The sequence below is a fragment of the Vanessa cardui genome, chromosome 15 (assembly GCF_905220365.1).
Source record: "Vanessa cardui chromosome 15, ilVanCard2.1, whole genome shotgun sequence".
NCBI lineage: Eukaryota > Metazoa > Arthropoda > Insecta > Lepidoptera > Nymphalidae > Vanessa > Vanessa cardui.
This window is the reverse complement of record NC_061137.1, coordinates 4,758,755-4,783,781: the sequence shown is the minus strand read 5'-3', so window position 1 is coordinate 4,783,781 and position 25,027 is coordinate 4,758,755. Positions and strand designations below refer to the sequence as shown.

General features: G+C 32.8%; 2 protein-coding genes across 11 annotated transcripts in view; both read right to left on the bottom strand.

Annotated features, from left to right (window-relative positions):
* LOC124535788 (spectrin beta chain) overlaps nucleotides 1–1,906 on the bottom strand; it is a 63,057-nt gene extending 61,151 nt beyond the window's left edge. For 7 of the 10 annotated variants that reach the window (XM_047112131.1, XM_047112128.1, XM_047112132.1 and 4 more), the window contains exon 1: nucleotides 1,593–1,905. The gene's annotated coding sequence lies outside the window, so the exon portion shown is untranslated. Of the gene's footprint in view, nucleotides 1–1,592 lie in introns of all 10 variants that reach the window. The other 3 variants (XM_047112135.1, XM_047112134.1, XM_047112123.1) reach the window with 2 other exon arrangements.
* Nucleotides 1,907–5,303: 3,397 nt separating this feature from the next.
* LOC124535784 overlaps nucleotides 5,304–25,027 on the bottom strand; it is a 43,419-nt gene continuing 23,695 nt past the window's right edge. Inside the window, exons 2-7 of the mRNA XM_047112118.1 lie at nucleotides 10,693–10,884; nucleotides 10,201–10,381; nucleotides 8,350–8,454; nucleotides 7,564–7,715; nucleotides 6,564–7,070; nucleotides 5,304–5,705 (exon numbers count right to left, since the gene is read on the bottom strand). Of these exons, the coding sequence (XP_046968074.1) occupies nucleotides 5,356–5,705; nucleotides 6,564–7,070; nucleotides 7,564–7,715; nucleotides 8,350–8,454; nucleotides 10,201–10,381; nucleotides 10,693–10,873 (1,476 nt within the window). The 5' untranslated portion in view covers nucleotides 10,874–10,884 and the 3' untranslated portion in view covers nucleotides 5,304–5,355. The remainder of the gene's footprint in view (nucleotides 5,706–6,563; nucleotides 7,071–7,563; nucleotides 7,716–8,349; nucleotides 8,455–10,200; nucleotides 10,382–10,692; nucleotides 10,885–25,027) is intronic.

Below are 25,027 nucleotides of genomic sequence, written 5' to 3'. Positions count from 1 at the left end.
CAAATTACACTTAAGATTCATTAACTAATGATTTCCTGTACAGAGTACAGATTCATAGCTTTGGAATTTTTGACAATTAGTCATGACTTAACTAATTAGATAATACTAATTCTTTAAATAATTAAATGTAAAGTTTTTATATGTATTTTTTTTAATATCTGTATCCTGTAAATTCTTCAATGAGAACTTAAAATGATACCAATCCCCATAACATTGACATTTTGAACCAAAATTCCCAGTTTTAAGAAACTTTTAAAAAAGTATTGAAGGAGTACCACAATTAGTTTTATTTCAGTTGTTTCTTCACTGTTCAATAATTAGAGTTAAGTGTAATTTCATTACAATGATATTGTTTATATTATAAATGAGTGTCATTCAAAAATTGTATTTTGGTAGCCTACTATAATTCTTGTTATGGCTGATAGTGCTTTATATATTAAAAAACTAATAAATAAATTGACATCTAACTTCTCTATTAATATTGTGCATCATCAATATCTTATGAAGACATTCAAACAGAAAATAATGTCAAAATATTTTTAATTCAATCAAAGTACTCTTGAATCGTCATATGACAATGTTGAATTCAATGTAGACCTACCACTGGTTCGGAAAGTAGGTTATAGCGAAAAGAACTGGCAAGGATACTATTATTTACTGTCTAGAAAACAATAAATACTTTGCCCACACTTCTTTATCTTTAATGTAATTTTATCTTAAGTAATATGGCATCTTTTAACTATGTCTTTTGATATAAAATGTAAATATTTAATGAGCCACATTAATATTAACTCTAGAATCTTCTTATAGAATCAAATACCCGGTAGGCTGTATTAACTTTTAATAATGTTTAGAATATATATTTTAACCATTGTAACTAAGAGCTGACCTTGTCACACAACAATGAACTGCTATCATAATGATTTAAATGCTTAGCAACATGATAGTCACAAACCATTGGCTGCAAGTGCAAGCCGATAAACTGTAATCATTATACACCATTAGAGCAGGTTATTATTAATTATATTCTATATAACTAATAACATCATTAATTAAATTTATGTAAAAGCAGTATAAATTAATTTATTAAAATTTTATTTATATTACTTTACTTGATAATAATGTGATACCTTTTTTGTTCATGTTAACATTTTTTTATAAAACGTTTTTATTCATCTCTTTAGACCTACACACTGAATTATTTTTTTATAAATAAATCAATTTATACGTTGTATATAATTTAAAATATGTTTTTTATCTTTTTTTATATCTCTAGTAATCAATACACGTACATCTGCTGGTTACTAAAAGTATTTATAGCTTAATAACATTGAGCAATACCCGTACTTTATCTATTTAATCTTGAAGTAAGTGATATTAATTATGAATTCTACTAAATTATTACGTTTATAAAATCTATTAAAACTATAATATGATTAACTATATTTTTTTATTCTTAAATAATTAATAACAAACCGCACCAATCGGCTCGAGTCACCTCAGTGGGCCTCCGAACTAAAAGTCGAAATTGAATCTAATTGGCGAACGGCATTAAATACATACTTTTATATTTAGGTACTTTAATGGCTTACCTTCAATCAGAAATAATAAGTAACGCTTCTCAGCACAGTTGACACACATAAACGTCGACACTCACAAAATATCACTCCAGTTTCCAGGACTACTGTAATCTTCGTACTCAGGTCAAATACAACACATATAAAATTGTTTCTTTACCGGCTTTCTATCTTTAAACCATAACCCGATCACTTCATAAAAAACAAACTTATAAATACTCGCTATTCATATATAAATCTTCAAAATATCATCAGCGACTACGAGTACGAACACGGCGTCCAAGGCAAGGCAAAAGATCGCCGCGAAAGCATCACCTTACCGCCCATGTCATAGACTAAATTTAATACAATCACAGATACAGATATAATAGTGATAATAATATAAGAAGTACTATTATGTATTGAATAAAAATTATTCATAAAAACAAATGAATACTTTAATGTTTTGAATATTGTAATTTATTCAAGTACAAAAGACCGAATATGTTGTGTGATATATATTATTTTTTCTTAACATTTTCGAAGGGAACGTTTTAATTTATATATGTACTTTTTTATTTGTTAGCCATATCAGCTGAGAAGTTACTTATCCGCTTAATTATTTTGACGGACAGCTGTAGTTTTTAAAATAGAATCTTACCAAATATTTGATGATTCAATAAATGTTTGTAGAAAAAATACATTTAATAAGTATAAAATATAGTATGATAATATTTTGGCGCTTCTGATATTAAATTTTTTAATCTTTGTTCGGAATGATGTCATACACCAGCATAGACTGAATGGAGAAGACCGAGAGGGAGAGACCAATCGATGTTTTGTCTATGACTAGCTCGGATACTCGAATCACATAATTCATCAAAAGTTTATTATTTTAAATAAACGATATAGTATAGTTATTATTTTAAATAAACGAAGAAAATTGTACGTTTGTTTAAATTATAATTTCATTTAATTCATTAATATATTTTTATTATAAAAAAAAATATTAAAGCAGGCGCTTTTTAATTATGTTATATTACGTCTAAGATCCTAAGAGATGTCATAATAGGCTATTTGACAATGCGAAAAATAAATGGTGAATTATTGTAATCAGTGTATTATGAGTTTAAAAATGGTTATTTACTACCAAAAATTGAAAATAATACCTAATTCATTCAAAAACCCATAAATAAAAATGAATTTTTTCAAACGTTTGTCATGTGACACAAAACGCTCCTGATTGGACGGGCTTATGATGAAGTCACTTTCTTGTAAACTTTGCTTTTCTAATATGTACCACAGATTAAAATACAGGAAAATGACGTCACCGACACCGTTGCAGCGCCATAATGTCCTAGTAGCGTTTTTGCGCGATATTTAAATATGGAATTTTTAATATGATATTTTTCGGTAAATATGTACTAGAAATAAAAAACACAACTTTTACTGGGTTCCTTAGCTTCTACTAAATAATATAAAATGGATTTTAAAAACCAGTCAAATAGCCTATTCACCTATCTGCTTAGGAGTATGAATAGGGATGAAAAGAGTTCTCTTATAATTGCTCTCACCAACTGTACAGACAGCGGCAAATTTTCAATTTAAATTTTTTGATATTTCAACTATTAATGTTAGGTAATAATGTTAGCTATAAATTAAATCTTCTGGTTTTCAGTTAGAAATAAACGCCGTAAACATGAATATCAATTTATTTGTCGTATCATTTATGTACCTAACTACTAGAGTATACAAATAAATGTAATTAGTAATAAAACAAATGTTTTGTACATAACATTAAATGTAAGTTTTAAAATACTCAAATAAAAAATCTTAGAAAAATAAATTAAGCTTATTTTACTTACATAGCAAATCTCATTTAATTTATAACATTGTTATTAAATGAAACTGATAAATATTAACTATGTAGTTAAATTATTTATGCACAAAATCAGAAAAACTATAACCATTAGTCTGTTTTTCTAAACAAATAGAATTGTTTAATTAATATATATATATTTTATTGATATTTGAGTATATGTATGATATTGAGTATATTTACTTGGTGGTAGGGCTTTGTGCAAGCCCGTCTGGGTAGGTACCACCCACTCATCAGTTATTCTACCGCCAAATAACAGTACCCAGTATTGTTGTGTTCCGGTCTGAAGGGTGAGTGAGCCAGTGTAACTACAGGCACAAGGGACATAACATCTTAGTTCCCAAGGTTGGTGGCACATTGACGATGTAAGGAATAGTTAATATTTCTTACAGCGTCATTATGGGCGATGGCGATGTCCATTTACCATCAGGTGGCCCATATGCTCGTCCGCCAACCTATACCATAAAAAAAATGTAATAGATTTTTCCTATATTGATCCAATTGCAAACGTAACAACTATAATTATACATATTATGGTATATATCTGTTAGATATTATGACTTTGTTTTGTTTGGCGTGTCTAACCATATAGTACGACACAACTTAGATGTCGCATCTGTAAAATTCGTAAAACCGATCACATCCGAATTGAGTACGCTCTCCCAAATTATCAGTATTTATTTCTCATGCGAATATGATCTTTGCACAAACATAATAACTTGTAATATCATATGACCTATAGCCTGTTCGCGTTAAGAATGCAGTGAGTTGTATATATTCGTCAATTTGACGCGTCGATTTACATGCACTTGTTTTCTCTGACGCGTGATTCCATAGCGACGAATAGCGACGAATGGCGCGATAGGGAGCTATTTCTATTGGTTGTGGTAAATCGGCAGTAATCGGTTTTAATTTCATTTCATTGCATTTTCCGATGCTACATCTAATTTGTGTCCTACTATACCTTGGTAATATTTTCTTATTACTTTTATGGTATGGCCTTTCCTTATTACCTTTTAACAATCCCATAATTTTAAATTTTATTTTTTTTTTAGAAATTAGGTATTACAGGAATAATTTTTAATTGATACAAATAATATTTTTTAAAAGGATTATGCAAATAAAAGCCATGTATAGTATTTGTTTCTGTCTTTTTTAATAGTCTCAAGTACACAGTGTGTATAGGAAAGTCAAGACTTGAAAATTCATAAAATTATCACATTAATTAATTCAACATACAATGATATATTAAAAGAACATAAATTATTAAATAAAAGGATTTCGAGGAAATGCTAATGTTTTTATGAGAAATAGTAATTATTACTATTAAAAAAACAAACATCCCACACCTTACTTATCTTCACTTATTAAGTAAACCAAAATTACAAAAGCATCCCCTCAAATTAAAATCTTTCTAATACTTATCCTTAATAATAAATACAAAACTGTCGCTATAAAGTTCATATATATAAAGAAATACACGAACTTTAACTTTAACAATTCTGTATGAGTGTAGTATTTAGGTTAAATACTGTTTATAACCTAAATACTTTCATCAACATTCTTAACATTTAAATTGGAATGTTACTTTTTTAGTTAGTTTACAACACGGATTTATAGAGGGCGTTGGTTGTTGTGGTTGTTCACTTGTTGGCCATCTTATTCAATATTTAAATTATTTTTCGTCCAATAATTTCCACTGTAATATTTTACCTTAACATTACCTGATTATCTTGTTCTATTGTAGAAATAAAAAGTAACAAATATGAAATTTAAGTAATACCAACACTTCACATCAGTGAAGATATTAGAGAGCATTGTTGCCAATTATGTTAATTTTAAATTTAATAAAAGGACGTTTTGTTTCTTCCAAAAAAAAAAAATATCTTGTAAGTACGATGGAGTTAGCACAAAAAATGCTTAGAACGCCCTATTGTATGGCCAGTTGTTGCTGGACGATGAATGATGATCTAAGTATGGACTATCAGTTAGAAGAAGTTTGCTTCCACTCAACCCTGAACTGCTGCTGCCGCTAGAAGAGAAAATACTCTTACTACCAGTGTAGAATGAAAGAGATGTGTGTATCGGTTCGCGTGTAACTCTCCGTCTCGCCCGCACTAGTGACGCAAACGCGATTGCAATAGCGCAAAGGAATATGACCCCTAGAATACAGAATGCAAGAGCCATTTTCCCCGGTGAAAGACAAATTGTTTTGTCGCCCGGAGAGAAGCCTCGAACAAAGTCTTCTTCACCTTCTACTCTTCTAGAACCTGCAACGGAATAAAACACTTTTAATAAATAAGTCATCGTCTATAGCTTAAATGTGATTTCTGAATTTGTCTTATTAATATTTTACAAAATTGGGCTTATGGATATGGACTTAACCACACTGGGGCTGAGCTGAGGTTTAGCATAGGCAGTAAAATCTTTTTTTGGTTTCAGTCCTTTAATTGCCTAGATATATATTCCATTCATAGTTTACAACTCGTATCAATAAAATGATTATCGCAGATACTATCAAAATTATTACTATTATTAATATGACGCTGAAAATTCAAAGATATCGTGAAGGTTGTCTTCGAGTCCCGTCCTGAAGACCGAATCTAAACAATTCTGATATACATTTTTTAATATATTTTGTGTAACTCCAAAGGTAACTCCAAAGGTAGGTCTTGATGAAAAAAGAAGTAGGTATTATTCGGGCAGTGTTAATATCAGCCAGTTGTCTTACTTTTCTATCGAGTACAGTGCCATGTTATCGGGTATGATTTAGAGTTAATTATTTTATGGGATAGACTGATACGATAAGAATGAATGAAATGAAAGAGGATTTCAGTCAAGTTTTGAGTGTACTTTTAGGTTGTTGTGTAATTTTAATAAAAATTAACACTTAACACTTAAGCTGATAGAAGATCCTGAACTGCTAATTACCGCGTGTGACGTAAGTACAAAATATGAAGCGTGCAAATAAAGATTACATACTTAAAAATATATTGTAATCTGTTCATTTTTAAATAAACTCACTATAGCTGACTATCAATCTTTAGGAACTAAACCTAAGTATGTAGTAATTAGAGGGATAGATTTCGGACACCGCATTTTTTTATTTTCTGTAGTTCAACAGTTACCTCTTATGGAAGCTTCATCCTCCAACTCAATATTCGGCGCGAGGACTTCGATGCTGTTATACACTTCCAGCCGGTCTATCACAACTCCTCTCGCCTCCTTGTCTAATCGAGCCTTTCGGACTAAGCCATCCTTCGTGTGGTGCGGCTTCTGCAGAGACTTGCAGTCAACGTGCGGACAAACACCTTTACACAGTTCTATGCCACACGAGAGGTGCAACTTTGCTCTGTCTGGAAACTTGAACGCAGCGAATGTCGTCACAGCGTGCTGATACGTCATCATATTTCGAATGACGTCATCGGGATCGGATCTGTCACTCTGCAAATTAATCTCGTTAACCGGCTCCATGTCCGACGAGTCGATCTCGCCCTTCTGCCTGTGTCGGTGCAGAGTGGGCTTGTTGAATATGGCCTCGTCGATCGGGCAGCCGGCCTCGTCCAAGAGTTTTTGCGACGCCTCGCCCAAACCATCGTGAGCTACGCAGTTGGTCACACGGAGACCGACTCCAACTGGAAAGAGGAATAGAAATCTATCAAGCAACGTAAACCATGATTGAGGATATAATTTTAAAGTTCATTATAATCTTTCAGATCTCTTTTTAATTAATAATGGATAAGCATAACGAGCTGAGATGGCCCAGTGGTTAGAACACGTGCATCTTAACCGGTGATTGCGGGTTCAAACCCAGGCAAGCACCACTATATATATGTGCTTAATTGTGTTTATAATTCATCTCGTGCTCGGCGGTGAAGGAAAACATCGTGAGGAAACCTGCATGTGTCTAATTTCATCGAAATTCTGCCACATGTGCATTCCACCAACCCGCATTGGAACAGCGTGGTGGAATATGTTCCAAACCCTCTCCTTAATGGAAGAGGAGGCCTTATCTCAGCAGTGGGAAATTTACAGGCTGTTACTTTACTTTTTTTACTTTAAGCATAACGTCAAAATGACGGAGGGTGTGATGCCGAGTAAGCAGTGGGGGGGGGGGGGGTTGCAGACCTGGCAGCGTGCACTGCACGAGCAGGCGCGTGGGCTGCCCCACCTCGACGCGCGCGGGCGCGAGCTGCATCCAGGCGCGCGCGGCGTCGGCGACGCGCTGGCGCGGCTCCGGCTCGCCCGCGCCCGCCCAGCCCTGCCGGTTCCTGCCCGTTCTGCGAACAGCGCGCTTTCGGTTGTAGCAGAACAAAACAATCGAGTGCGAGTATCTAAAGTAATATTTGAAATTCGAAAGTGTACCTTCACGCTTAAATCGCTGAACCGATTTAAATGAAAATTGGTGTTATAGTTTGGTTTTTTTAGTCCCGGGGATTTTAATCGACCACCTCACGAGAGTAAAGCCACAGATTCATCTCGTAATTTGAGAAAAAATTGAATAAACTTATCGAAATATTACATAATAAATAAAATGTTACACGAAGTAAAAATTCATCGGTAAATAAAAAATAAAGACATATATACCGATCTTGTTTTTTTTATCCAATGTCATATTTTTCGTCTCTATAGTGTTCGTTACACGATAGAGACGAAATATAATTATAAACGTAACTCGTAGTTCAAATTTATATATGTCTTCATCAAATCGCCGCCTAAGAAGTTTTACGAAACTCTTTTTAAGCCATATCAATATTTCTTTTCAACATTCTTCATATAAATGTATGTTTGATACGACTAGTATCCACTGGCAAGTATTTATTTACATATGGTATTATTATCCGTTCCCGGTATTGGCAATTCAATCTGAAGTTCAATCATAACTATAATTATAAATTGTATTAAGATCATTACCTTACACGTTTTCCTTCTTGTCCAGTCATTTCTCGCAACCTGGACTTAATGACGCCCTCCAGCGCGGAACTGCTTATTCGAATCGCACGCGGTTGCAATTTACACCTGTGTTAGATTAAAATAATTATATAAGTATACGTAATAATATGACCATATACATACACCAAGGACCTAATCTATTGGAATCGTGAGATAAGTTCTGTATTCACATTAGTTTTTCAAATTCATCGGCATCATTGATACATTTTGAAATTCGAATCAATGAAAATTTGTTTTTTTTTTTTTTTATTTATTATTAAAGCAGTAATGTAATGTAATTCATTTGATTTCAATGCTTGACTTTAGATCTCAGAATAACCTATGTAAGTAAAAAAGTAAAGTAACGTTAGCTTGCTGATCCACTGCTGTTCAAAAGCTCTCGGTTGAAATTTTGATGGATAAACTACCACGCTATTTCAATCCATGATGGATAAATGTGGGAAATCTCCGACACATTAAACACATGAGGCTACCGGCAACCTTTTATCAATTCGAGTCTTTAATTTTCAATTCTGATACTACGCGTCAGTGTGAACTGTGAGCGTTTAGGTCATTCCAAGTTTTTTCTTATATTTCTGGATCAATTTCAATTCAAATCCATTTTCGGTTATGATTCACATGTTTTCGTCATTGGCTCGGCCTAATGAATATCTATATACACTAGACTTATAAAATAGAAATCTAAAAATGTAAAGCACATTAAGATGTACCAGAGCTTTGCCATAGATTTGCTTAAATTTATTAATTACTCTACAATAATAATGTCAAATTCACTATAATATTAATATAAGTGTTTAATTATAGTAATTCTATATCGAGATACTAATACTATGTTAGAAGATTGATAGAGTCACTTGACAGGTTTATTACTTTCGGTTACGCCAATACCACGCCTAACCTATAACAATAGCAAATGTCAAGGCTCACCAAACGGGACCATATTGCTATATATAAAATGTTTGGTGTGTAGAATAGTGTCGGAGTAAAATGTTGCATAATGTATTTCGTGAATTCAGGTAAAATATACTATAATTGAATTTATGAATGAATTTATTTGGTGGTAGGGCTTCGTTCAAGCTCGTTTGGATAGTTACCAAATATCAGGTATTCTACAATCAAACAGCTATAATCAGGACTGTTTTGTTCCGGTTTGAAGGGTGAATGTGCCCGTGTTACTATAGACACAAGGGATATAACATCTTAGTTAGGTTAGGTTTTTATCGCATTGGCGATCTAAGGAATTGTTCTCATTTCTTACTTCGTCATTGTCAATGGGCGGTCTTGCTGACTATAGTAAGTCATCACCATCGCCCGGCGGCTCATTTTATTGTTTTACGGGTATTCATTATCGCTCTCTGACCACTATTATGAACGCCGCCAATATGAACAACCTCAAATACTTGTCATCTATGTAAGAGACATTATAGTGCGGATGTGAATATGTAATAATAGGTGCTCGGACTGCCCTCTACTTCGTCAGATTAATTGACACAGTTAGGTAAGATAAAGTTAGGTCAGACCCCTAATCAAAGCCCTCGGAATTCCTCCTAGGAATTGGACGCCCAATCCCGTCACTCCAGGAACCGCTGGATTTTTAATAGGTATTCAAGTGTACCAAAGCGCATTCGACGTCCAGGGCACCGGCAAGACCAACTCAGCCCTCATTTCCTTGTGGGAGAAACGCGTAAAACATTTGCCCAGCGAGATAAAAAAAACTGTCACTTCAACACACTATCAACTTCTTAATTCCGGGCTACCACTAGATCGGAAAGACAGTACTAACTATTTTTGCTTGGATTTCATATAAATTACCTGACTATGATTTCCTGATCCGAAGACTGCTGTAGTTGCCTGTCCATTTGAACGATCAGTTCTACACTGTAGTAGAGATTTTCGTTGTCATCTGGCTCCTCCACCGTTGTGTTCAGGGTAGACGTTCTTACACCACACGCATTTGATGGTAAGTGAAGAGTTACATTCGTATGCATTTGACCTTAAAATTAAAAAAAATGCAATTTATAACTATTCGTATTTCTGAAAAAATGAATGTTCGGTAGTAAGTAGTGCCTATATTTTGTGATTCAATTTACGTAATCATCGCTGCGAGAATTGATTTAATCACCCGCTGAGCGCTCTATTCACATAATTTAATATTTAATTTCGTACTTAATCGTTTTTTGAAAGTGGCAATATTTTTTACACTATGTATTTTTTTTTGTCAACGTTATTTTTTCTTAGTGAAGTTTCTATAGTAGACTAAGTATCATGAGGATATAAAAGAAATATTCCAATTTGTTTACAAACCTTGTACTCGACATTCCCTGGAGAAATCCTTACTGAACACGAGTCCTTTGAACGGTTGTTCCATATCAAGATGAATACTAATAGAGCTCTTGTCGCAAGACGTGGTTACGTCCCTGACCTGATTGGAACGAGCATAGACACTCGATATCACTAGGGTTGTAATTAGTATTGGTCGCCACATATCGGCGCACCCTGCGAACAATATCAGACAATTTATATTTCATACATAAATGCTTAGAACATTGGAAATAATGTATAAATATGTAATGTGTATCTTATAGTTATAATAACACATTTAAACTTCGGATAAAAGTCGTATACATATATGATAAAAAAATGTGGAGTTAATACTGGTTGACTTTTAGGCTGGATTTACTATATAAATACATACTGTATTTAACTGATATAACTTTGTATTTTCGCATGACGGATAAAAGTAACTATTTTCTAACTGTTTCTTCTCAGTAGAATCTACATTTCGTACCGGTAGTAACTTCATTAAATATAATTCTGTAAAACGACTATTCAAGTGTTTATAGAAACATATATGAATAAAAACGTTTTGATTTTGAATTAAGACAACAGGGATCTTAACCAGACAAGCGCCACTGTTAAAAATCGTTCACCTCATATTGGACTACCATAAACAACAGTAGAGTTTTGCTCGACGGTTAGACATTATGTTATATGTATATTATACTAAGTTGCGGTTAGATCAGTGGTCAAAGCGACGGAAATGAAAGCAATTCAAAACAATTTACTGTAGACTAGATTAAAGGATTGTCGCAATCTCTAGACGACAGGTGTTTTATTTTTTTTCTAAACGTAATTAGCCATTAGAGATCAGTGACCAGGTAATTACATGTTTTATAGGAATTTAAGTACCTAGAATATTGAGGAATCAATAACATATTTTTTGTTCATCTTAAAGATAAATGAACTCCATAAATGTCGTAAAATTATGACTGGATTTAAGTGTGAAATTACATTGAATTTATATCGATTGCGCAAACAAATGTTAAAAAAATAATTAATTACATTTCGATTAAATAAATTCCGATGTAATTTTTTTGGTATTTTCGAATCGTAAATCGATTTCGAACTCTATCCTGACAAATATTCTCTACTTGGTCATATAACTTCAGCATATATAGAACGAATATAAGTATTTATTTTAATTATCATATTATGATCTTAACAGTTTCACTGAGCCACTAACAGCTCTAATCAAAATGGGTTATCAAAGTTAGCGAAGACCGGAAGAGTCAACTAACGGTGTCCGAATCGTGTTTTCCGTCATAATTCTTCATTGTTCTCAAACGGTAATTATTTTCCTTGAGATATTCATTTGTTTTAAGTCCAGGAATAAACACTAGATTGTCTGAAACTAGGATACTTGATAGAGAAGTAGATATAATAAAATGCATAGTTTATATTCGTAGAACCGCCTAGCGATTAGTGTGTCCCAGTTCGTGATAATTTCGCCATTTGTAACAGAGTTTGGTACAGTTGAAGACGACAAGGCTTACGTTAGTTATGTCATGACATATAATGTTATGCACTACTAAGTAACATTTGATTTTGTCTTTACTGGCATACCATGATAGTTTCGCATTACGTAGTAAATGGTGATACATTTAGGTATATGTATTTTGAGAAAGAACATACAATGGCATTGAGATTTGGCATTTCGGTATAAACTTTAACAGGGAAAAACAAATTTTATGTAAAGAAAATCTCTTTAGCCTATAAAGGTAATAAGCGACCTATATTTTGTCGATAATGACAGATGCCTATAAAGGTTACCTTAGCTTCATAACTTTAATTTCTATACAGCCTAGCTAACCTTTTACGGTGTTGCCAGAGAGCAATCATTTTTATTTTGTTTATAGTAATATTTCTAATTAGTATTTTTTTAATGTCGTAAGTTTAACACAAAAAATCATTAATAACAGTGATTATGTTACAAAACGTAACACGTTATATGATGTTGATGAGAAAAATAAGCCTATTTTATTACAGGTATTTTAGCATGTAGTTTTTTATTAAATGTAATTAAAACTGTAATCTTGCGTTGCGTGCGTCGTGCGTGTGAATGTACCACAATAACATTACGTATTATTATTTAATAATGTTAAAATTGTGCCCGTATTTGAAATTTTAGAATTAATTAGATAAAAAGTAGTATTTCGACGGGATTTTGTTCGACATATTTTTAGTTTCATAGATTTTTGTATTGTCTTTAATATTTAATTATAATAAAAAAAAATTAATTTGTGTGATGAAAATCTGTCGCAATAATTAAGCGTGATGGAAACTCAAAAGGGTATACTTAATCTTAACCTTACTGTGGGACGTTTACATTTCTTTTTTATATAATAGTAGAAAACGTACCCTTATATACATACATTAATAGAAAAGTGTCATTATACGTAAAACCTTATAGAAGAATTATTTAAACTTTAATAGACCTAAGATTTTACGGTTTCAATCTGTTACCATTTCAGTGATACAATATTGGATATAAGAGGCTTAAATTTAATTCACTGATATCAAAATAGATTTAGAACGTAACGGATACGTTTAATGATCTATACACCGTTATAAGCCCTAGCAATAAATAAGAGAAAGTATAGTCATATCTTACAGTCGCATCATAGATTACTGGTGTACTTTTAACCGACTTTAAAAAGTAGGTGGCTGTATGATCGACGTTCGTTTATAGATTATAATTAACCGGGACACCGTTTGATAGACTTACATTTGATAGAATGTCATCATTGTATGCTTTTCATATGATTTGGTGTATTTTTTATTAATCTAAAAATCTATTTTTGTCGCAGTTTTTGTTGAAATGTTAGAATAAATATTAATATATTATTATATAGGGACTTTCTGGTTTACTCAATAAATAGCGACAGAGACTGTGATTAGCTTTATCTATCACCTCGCACGGGTGCAATACTCATACTTAATATACAACAGAATTTGTTTATTTATGTGTTTCTCTAGTCTCTACTATATTGTTCATGTGTTATATACAAAACCTCTTCCTCTCGGACCACTCTATCTTATTATCTATTCATCTTAAAAAAACCGCATCAAAATCCGTTGCGTAATTTTAAAGATCTAAGCAAATAGGGACATACAGCTTAAAATATACCAAAGCAAACTGTCTTTCGTTAATCGAGATATGAATAAGACAATTTTGATTGAGTTGTTTCCTCAAAAGCGGAAACAGAATTGTAGCCCATTTCTGAAGCTTCATGACTTAACAAATGAGATTTATCGAAGTCGAATTTGAAGGAAATAGTGAAATCGTCTAAACGTGCATAAAATTTAAATAAACATACCTTCTATTAATTATTTCGTAACACACGTTAGTTAAAGTTTTCAAACGCAGAGATTAGACACTATAACATAGACTTCCGTGATTTTAATACAAGTATAGATGAGCATGTGTATCGCGTTGTTCTAAGATATCATAAATCCCATCGTAATTACATGTCAGGAGATAATAGCATTTATAATTTTCACCTTGCGCCGTATTATTACGTGGCAACACCGCGGGCCAAGTTCAATGCCGCCTAATTTTGAACCGGCTGTAATTACCAATTTTCTTCAAGTACTATTATTCATGTGGTTACGTTGTTACGGATTATTGTCTATTAGTTGAAATAGCACTTTTTGAAGCGAACGTTTTGGTAGAACTTGGAATCAAGTAGTAGTTACATTTTTTGTCATTTAAGTAATGATAACAAATTTTGCATGGTTTGAATTTAATGTTTCTTATTTTGACTGGCATGCCATGCCAATAAATGTAATTATTTACATTATTTAAAATCATTATTATAATTGTCCATGACAGTGTATAGATTTGTGGTATAAAACTAAACGTGTAGCGATCGCCACTGAGAGAAGTTACAACAAAATGTCGAGTAAGTTGTAACTTATGTTAAATGGACAGTATCACATGATCAATTGAGTTAAATTCCTAGTTTAACGGTGTGGTATATTGTGCACAGGTTATTTCGCCAATGGCTCATAGAACTTGACACAAATTACGGCGTGTGAGGCTGATAGTACTAGTGACCGTGTAATTGTAGTACCTTTAAATTCTACTTCGATAAATCTCATTTGTTAAGTCAGGAAGCTTCAGAAATGGGCCAGAATTCTGATTGTTTCATATTTTTCATCTCCACGAGGACGAAACTAATGATGATAATATAACTATTCTATTTTACCGATAAAAAGTTAAGTTATATGATTAAATAGTATTGATGTCATGCAACCAAATAACTATATAGATAGGTAACTGTAAATACGTTTTTGACTTAATTTTATTACAGTTTTACTGACGGATCATAATAAAAACATAATTTTCTACATTTATAGGAAAATATTTATGTAACATCACCTGTCATAAAAACTTACATAATTTTAAAAATTCAATTGATCAATGAATATATTATAAAAAAATCCGACGAGCGTTTAAATTTTCGGTAGCACCGTGCCGTAAAGTTAATTTAGCACAACAAATCATTTCTGCGAAGCTTATATTTTGGCATATACACAATAAATTATATTATTACATATTTTACTCAGACTGACATTAGTCTAAAACGCTCATAATGCTGTGTACCGTTATCTACATTGTCGTGATCGTAGTTTATTTCAATTACTAGCGCCACGCCCCGGCTTCGCACAGGTACAAGACTGACTAAATATACCAATACCTACTACAGATTTGTTTATTTATGACATCACATTAGAAACTTCTAAAAATATCAACTTTCCTTTATTATATTGTCCAACAACAACAATAGCCTGTAAATTCCCACTGCTGGGCTAAAGGCCTCCTCTTCCATTGAGGAGAAGATTTGGAACATATTTCACAACGTTGTTCCAATGCGGATTGGTGGAATAAACAATTGGCAAAATTTCTATGAAATTTGTTACATCCAGGTTTCCTCACGATGTTTTCCTTCACCGCTGAGCACGAGATGAATTATAAAGACAAATTAAATACATGAATCAGCGGTGCTTGCCTGGGTTTGAATCCGCAATCATCGGTTAAGATGCACGCGTTCTAACCACTGGGCCATCTCGACTTATATATACATTATATTGTCCATGTCCATCTATTAAAAAAACCGCATCCAAGTCTGTTGCGTAATTTTATAGATCTAAGCATACATAGGGACGGACAGCGACTTTGTTTTATATAATGTAATGATTGTGACAATTATGTACACGGCGTGCTTCATATTCGCCTTAATGTTTAAAAATGGAATGGATGGTAAACTTCGAATGCGAAACATTGACCTATTATGACCGGAAAATAATAATCACGACCCACTAACTGTCAATTTATTTCTTAGATTACTTATAAATCTAGATAAAGTGTCGCATTACAAAAGGATTAAAACAAACGGTCCAACTTTATTATCTTTGTGTGCGTGACAGTTCCTTGACACTTGCCAAACGTCATTCTACTTTATAGCGCGTCAAGTGTAAGTTGTCATGTGGCAAAAACATGTACTAATTTTTCTTGTTCATTTATATGTTATTAGTTTTATTTACCCTTATTAAGAAAACTTACCCAAAATCTATCAAAAATGAGACGTAGAGATTATTTTCTAGGGAGGTATTGGTAAAATAAACAAAAAAGTGGCAAGGCAAAGGGTGTAGCAGGTGCTGCCACAGGAACGCCAACTTATACTTGACAGTCTGTATTTATTTTTTATTTTTTATTTATTTATTAACACCAACAAGATATACATTAACAAAAGCGAGTAGAGCATAATAAAACAACTAATATTAAAATCTAAATGTTATCTTAATTATAGGTGTTACACACATTTCAAAGCAAAATAGACACAACATGCAGGTAAAATTACAAATTGAAAGAAACAAAAATAGGAAAGAAAATCATCAACATAAACATTAAAATAATAAATAATAACATATCCTAACAAATTAGATAAAATTGAGCATATTTATAAATTTGTACTTTAATATCATTAATAAATATTAAAATAAATAATTACAATGTCCAATAAAATAAAATATAAAACAAATCAATTGAAGAATAATTGAGTAACAAGGATTTCCGATATTAGGCAATAACAAATTAATAAGTAATGCATCACAACCATCATAATTATTAGATTACTCTAAATTAGAATTATATGATGAATAAAAATTTAATAAATTACATTTAAATTTCACAAGGTTATCACAAAATATGTCAATATCCATCTTTCTATCTAAATTCTTTTTATCTATAGTGGGTGACGTAGTAGAAAGAGTACAATTATTTTTTGTTAATTTATAGATGGCATTGTAACTCAACATTAATCTATTAATTGGAGAGTAGCGTCTTTGACGTGAGCGTGTAGGTTTTTCAACAAATGGAGTATAAGACGACGGTCTTAGTGTCCTCACCGGTGCACGAATATTTAACTGTTTCAATAAACAGGGACTGTCAATGACACCATTCACCAATTTATACAGGAAGGTGAGATCATGGAGCTGTCTTCGATCCGAAAGTGAATGAAGTTTAAAGAACTTAAGCCTGTCTTCGTATGTCCTAAGAGTTTTGACTAGGTTAAGATCAAAGCACAAATGCCAAAGAAATCGTTTTTGAATACTTTCTATTCTTTGTGAATAAATATTGAAGTGAGGATTCCACACAACACTGCAATATTCTAAAATGCTACGTACCAAGGCTGAATAAATAATTAATTTAGAGCGTGAATTCTTAAATTGCTTGCAGTTACGTAAAAAGAAGCCAAGAGTCTTAAAACCTTTGTTTGCAATATTGTCAATGTGGATATTATACCGAAGTATTATCGAGTATAACTCCTAAATCACGTATGTGAGGAACTTCGGACAGAGCTGTACCATCAATTAAATATGTTCTCGCAAAAGAAGTCTTTTTCCTGGAAAATTTTATTACATGACACTTCTCAGCATTCAAAGTCATGCCATTATTTCGACACCATAAGGATAGCTTATTCAAGTCCTCCTGTAGGAGTTCTCTGTCGGTATCTGTAGAGATAGGTCTAAAAATCTTCAGATCATCAGCGAACAAGTAGCATTTACAGTATTTAAAGCAACTACTGATATCGTTGATGAATATGTTAAACAGCAAAGGACCCAGGTGAGAACCTTGTGGTACGCCGGTTTGCGTAAAAAATGGTTCCGAAGCATAACCATCAACGATAACAATTGAAGACCGGTCGATAAGATAAGACCGAAACCATTCCAGTAATGGGCCTGAAATACCTATAATTTCTAGTTTAGTAATTAAAACACCATGATCAACTTTATCGAAGGCCTTACTGAAATCTGTGTAAATTGTATCGACGCACATGCCAGTATCAAGAACTTCAGTAATGTCTTCAACAAAGGACACAAGATTAGTTGCTGTGGATCGGGCTTTCACAAACCCATGTTGTTCAGGTGCAACGAATTGTTGGAAGTGCCAAGAAACAACAGGATATAAAAGTACCTCAAATACCTTCGCAAAAACAGACATAATTGATATAGGTCTATAATTCCTAGCATCCTCTCTATCACCAGTTTTGAACAAAGGCAATACAAGGGCCTTTTTCCACAAGGTAGGATAAGTGCTAGTTGACAGAGAAGTATTGACAATTAGTGTCAGTGGTAAAGCCAATGTTCTAGCGCAAGTATGGACAAAAATTGATGGAATCCCGTCAGCTCCCGCTCCCTTATTAGAATCCAGTCTTTTTAAAACATTGTAAACCTGATCTACAGTAAAAGATATTTGACTAAGGTTCGTAATATTACATAAATTTACAGAAATGTCTCCATTATTGGTAGCATGGTAACCATCATTCTTATTATAAACTGACGAAAATTGCTTAGCAAAAACCTTGCAGATGTCCGTTCCGCTGGACGCAATTATGTTGTCGCCCTTAATTTTTGATGGATAAGAACTCTTCCCCTTTTTTTGTTTTAAAAATGACCAAATTAACTTAGGATTAGACCTTAAAGATAACTCAAGACGATCTATATATTTAGAATAAGAATATGACAAAAGTTTTTCGCACCTTTTCTTTAATAAGTCAAAAGTTAGTTTATCGCGAGGATTGTTGTATTTTCGAATCTTTATTCTATATTTATATTTTTCTTTAATGCACTTAATCAGACACGAAGTAAACCAAATAGGATATTTATGACTGCGGGGTTTCTTTTTTGGTACATATTTTAATATCAATTTACGAATTTGGGCATAAAATAATGAGACCATATCATCAACACAGGAGCACTCACTCAAAATTTCCTTCCAATCAATTTCGCTTAGTTCTTTCTTTATATTCGCGTAATCTGCCTTGTGAAAACAAAATTTGGTAATGTTGCTATTAGGGATGAGCGACGTAGAATTTGTTAAATCGAAAGAAAGAACTAAAGGCGGATGAAGGGGATCGACACATGTTAGAGGATCAAGGCATGAAGTAGTATGAATTTCAATGTTCGATAAAACAAGATCAAGAATTTTATTTTTATTGTTCTTTATATAGTTGAATTGATACAACTCATTGCATGAGAGAAAGTCTGTTAAAAGGTTTTGTAAATAACTGTTGGAGGGTTCTGCACAAAGATGACTATGTGTATCCAATGACCATGTAATGCTACTGAGATTAAAATCGCCAGCGATAAGTATATTATCGGTAACGGACTCTAGTACTCGATTCGAGTTATCGACGAAATGATTAAATATATGCTTTTGTACAGGAGGTGGAATGTACACAGCGCAGATGTAAAGTTTTTCAATCTTTTCTTGGGCGTTTAATACATCTACACAAACCGAAAGATCCTCGCACTCGGACTCGAAACTGAACATTCGCGAAGAATTGTATTGATTAGATACAGCTATGAGTACACCACCTCCATTTTTCGAAGCGTGGAATCCACTACTCTCCCTATCACGTCTATAAACAACATAACGACTATCCAAGATTTCAGAATCAAAAACACTCCCAATCAACCACGTCTCCGTCATAATTACAACATCGTATGAGTTACAGATTACGTTATTAAATAAATCAATTGTCTTTGATCTTAACCCCCTGACATTTTGATAGTATAGAGAAATATTATTTTGTAAAGGGCCCTTAAGTAAAAGTAAATACAATAATCAAACTTAGCGTTATTTTATGACAAATTACTGACAGTGTCATGATTTCGTATATATACATAGTTTGAACCTTCAGATTTACGCACAAAAATTTTTCCATCACGAACCCAGACAAAGCGGAAACCCAGCTCCTTTGCTTTACGGCGAGCTGCAGCATGCAGAAGTTTTCCTTCTGGTGTAAGATTTTCTACCACATATATTGGAGTTTTCTTGGTATTAGCGATTCCCAAGTGGCTAGTGTTAAGTTTATCCGTACTATTATTTTTGTTGTATTTAATAGTAGCTGCTAAAAATTCATCGCGCAACCTAGGACTGCTGAACTTAACCAATATCGATCTCGGTCGTGGACTTTTAGCATTCATCTTCGCAAGTCTTGCACAAAAATGTATGTTTTCTTCTGCTACCGGACATTTTATGATTTTACCTAACTGTTGAACAGTGTTTATTAAATTTTCTTGTCTATGTTCTGGAACACATTGGATCTCAATATTTGCCGCTCGTGTATGCTGCTCAAGTTGCATAAGGCGATTTGTGACAGTTTGGTTTGTAGCACGCAAATTTTCATTCTCCTTAATTAAATTATTCAACTGTACAGATTGGGTGGACTGTTCCGATTTAAGTTTTTCAATATCGTAATTGATAGATGTTAAAGCAACTTCAAATGAGGCAACAGTGTTTTTTAATTCTTGAATTTTTGGATACAGGTCGTTAGTTAGAATATTGCGCAATTCATCTCTAATTATTTCGCGAACATTAGTAGCCGACAAACAAGAGCAAATAGTAGTACGGCTCTTAACGCGCTGAGTGACAAATTCCATTTCAACCGGAGTATTGCGTACGGGAGTGTTGGAATGATCACCTTTCCTAGGCTGTTTGCATCTGCATGCATCGCAAGTCCATAGACTTTTCATTTCCAAACTCATCTCTATAAAATCCTGGTTCGATATTCGTGTGCATATGACATGATATCTGTCTTTACATTTGTGACATTGTAATGCCTGAGAGTCATCAAGTTCATCAGGGCACCCAGCACACATAAAATTAGCCATGGTTAATGAGTAAAAAGAAAAATAAGAAAAATAATATTAACGCTAAGCTCGGATTTGAACCTAGGGTATAACTAATAATAAGCGCGGTTTCTACGGCTGCGCCACGAACCCTATGTATATATATCGCAAAAAAGTCCCTCGTATTTGTGTTTGGAGCAAACAGTGTTACGAGAGGTCAGTGAACTTATATTTTTTATATATGAAGTTCATTAACATTGCCACACTCCGATCACTAAAGAACGTTAAAGATGTCCTTTAAATGCACTGATTTTAGAAAGTTTTTGCCTAATATCTTCAAATATACAACACAAAATGTTATAAAATTTCACAATATTATAATGTCACAATTACTGAGCACAAACAGTGAAAATGTTTTTGTTAAAGAGTAATAATTACACTAAGAAATAATTAATTACTTTAGCAACAAAATTATACGTGTCTACTTCACGACGCACGGACAATATATCCTGTATATACAATATGGACAATATATGTCTGTATTAATGTGCGTGTACTAATTGGTCAATCCATTGGCTACTATTTTTTTCGACGAGTTCTCAGCTTTGAAAGTCTATCTAGACATAGGTGGTCCTCATGGGAAATAGTACAATATGTATACATTTGTATATACACACCGTAAGATGTCCTCTTATCTACTCTGGTGTAACGAATCTTTCCGCCACATTTATTATTTGTAATTTATACAGATCTATATTTTACGATGCACGTGTCTGAATGATACCATGTTTCCTTAGTATAGGCATATAAACATATTATAATAACATATACTTAGTAGATTATCCATTTCAGTCCTTTAGTATATTTTTGCTTTTAATTCTACTTCGATCGTCGACGTTCCTATACATCAATAAAGATGATGTTTTTTTTTTAAATTACGAACGATATTAATAAATCGCCGGTTAATTTATTACCCTTAGAATTAATTTTACGTTTTCAAACAGTTTTAATTCTAAAATATTATGATATGATTCAGGTAATGCGATATCAATATATATAAGTTCTTTCGTTTGATATTGTTCTTGCTATGCGTACATAGCATGATTTGAAGCATACGCTTGAATAAACATAAACATCAATTACACATAAATCGGCTTATTTATTTGGTATACAATTTAGAGAATCTAAGACGTGCACATCGACATGCTAATAACTAATTTTACAGGAAGCATTTCAGTTTAAACATACGTAATAATTTCCTGAAACATTTTGAAATATTAGTTCATTGAAATATTCTATCTATTCTTTTATATTAAAAGTAAATTAGTAGGAAATGATATGGGGCACTTGATAGCGAGTTGGTTAATTAATTGGCTCTTTAAGAGATATTAAACATTCCTTGCATCACCAATGTTCTAACTTTGAGAACTCTGTGGTTTCACATTGGATGTCCTTCATATTAAGTATCCAAAATATATGGAACAACTTTTTCCTATATAAAGCTAAGTACCTAAAAGTACTTTTGTTTTAATGTGTCATAACCATGTAGGCCTTTTGTGAGAGCCGAGATGGCCCACTGGTTAGAACGCGTGCTTCTTAACCAATGACTTCGTGTTCAAACCCAGGCAAGCACCACTATACATATATATGTATGTGCTTAATTTGTGTTTATAATTCATCTCGTGCTCGGCGTTGAAGGAAAACATCGTGAGGAAACCTGCATGTTTCTAATTTCATAGAAATTCTGCCACCTGTGCATTCCATCAACCCGCATTGGATCAGCGTGGTGGATTTTGTTTCAAACCCTCTCCTTAATAGAACAGGAGGCCTTGGCCCAGCAGTGGGAAATTTACGGGCCGTTACTACTACTACTACTAGTACTTTTGTAAATATATTATAAACATTAAAAAATACGGCTTTGTTAATGAATAATATCACTTACATTAGCAATATATAACTATAAACAAATTCAGAGGTTTAAGTATTTTTTTAACACTGTAATTTTACTTTTGAGTATCATTTTAAAATTTTATCATAGCTTAGCGATTTCAGGAAGTTTAGAAAATTTTCATTATTTTTTTCTATTATTCATCTCGTGAAATATTAGCCGTACAACAATTTGGTGGAAGTCAGCATGTGTTGGATGAAATTCTGCTGTGTGCATTCATGCACCAACCTAGAGCGGCGTGGTAGAATGAGTGCCAAACATTTTCCTCAAGTGTAGCGGAGGCCTTTATCCAGTACTAGACCATTTACAGGCTGCTATTTAACAATGAATTTTATAGTGAAGCTTGTATACAATATGTCATTCATTTATAAAGTAACAGTATATGGAAGAGACCAAATACAAGCGAAAATCTTTACTTCTAATTTGATTTTGTAAGCGATGAAATGAATATTTAAATTTTATAGGAATACTTATTTGTATTCTAATAATCAGAATACAAATGAATATTGTTGTATAGAATAGATATCTTACACTAGATATTCTTTCAGTAAAAGATTATTTCTCACAGGCATTGTGAACAAGTTTCTTTGACATTGGCTCCGTAACAATTGATGAGTTTCGCCTTTTTATATCGTCTAGAATGGCAAGTAACAACGTTGGAAATGTAATATTTCTACGTAGGTATATAATGTATTCGTATAGGAAACTTTTCATCTACACTAACTATACTGTAATAATATTTTTTTGTAAAATTACAAGTGTGTCGTTAATACAATATACAATGCAAGTACTCAGAGTAAATTAAGATTACATGTAAACCTGATTATGAGTTGTAAGTAATTGTACGAATGTCGTGTTAAATTCTATACGTCTTGTAATAAGTCGTGTAGTAAATTAGCAAAAATGTTATAAGTAAATTCATGTAGAAAATTTTATTATTTTGTATCTTAGTGGGTGTTAGTGTTGGTATATTATATTGTGATGGTCGATTTTTTTTAGATCTACTGGTCATTGAAAAATTGGGAAATGTATATTTCTGGAACGGCTGGACCGATTTTGACGAGACTTTCACTGGCAGATAACTGATATAATAGGGAGTAAATAAGGCTACAATAATAAATATTTTTTTGTTAAATTCAAAGACGTACAAGGTCGCGTGCACAGCTAGTATAGAATATAGATATAACATGACAAGTGTCATATGTATAAAAAGCTCTACATATAATAGTTACATATCGTAAAGCTCATTCAAAGCTCTCTAAGAATTATATGTATAGAATTATAAGTCGGCAAACGTTAACAAAATAAATGCCGGAACCGCCGCGCAAAAAGCTGAAGCAAATACACTATGCAAATATTCGTCTCTTATTTCAAATGATGACTTTGTCCGTTTGTCGAAACACTTGGAACTCGGATTACTAGTTCATAAACCTTATTAAAAGTATTACATGTGTATTTTTAATCCATAGGATCGAAATTGCGGAAAGTAAATGTCATTGTCTGTAAATTTAACACTGCTGGGCTAAGGCCTCCTCTTCCACTAAGGAGAGGGTTAGGAACATATTCCACCACGCTGTTCCAATGCGGGCTGGTGGAATTCCCATGTGGCAGAATTTCGATGAAATTAGACACGTGCAGGTTTTCCCTATGATGTTTTCCTTCACCGCCGAGCATGAGATGAATTATAAACACAATTAAGCACATATATACATAGTGGTGCTTGCCTGGATTGGAACCCGTAATCATCGGTTAAGATGCACGCGTTTTAACCACTGAGCCATGCATCAATTTTGCTATCATTCCTCTTGCTTTCGTACCAACTTTAATTTAAAAATTAAAAGCATATCATATATGTGCTATAAAAGGGTAAAATAACTAATAATTAATAAACCTCTGACTGTTTTAACTATCCCTATGAATATCCCAAAAGTATACTTTTTTGAAGGTTTTATACATTAAGCGTGAAGTTTTTTGCATTGTCAGTATACGTTATTATTCATAGTTGGTAGCAATGTCAATACCTACCTAAATCGGTAGATAAATAACGTCGGTGACTATAATCTTAAGGCCAATTCTCAGAAAAATTTGATAGTTGACATATTAAGGATGAAATTACCAACCATATTGATGTGTATTGATTACATTTTTTACCATTTCATTTTTTTTATATACATATAGTGTAATTTAATAGATTAAAACATTTTATTGCTT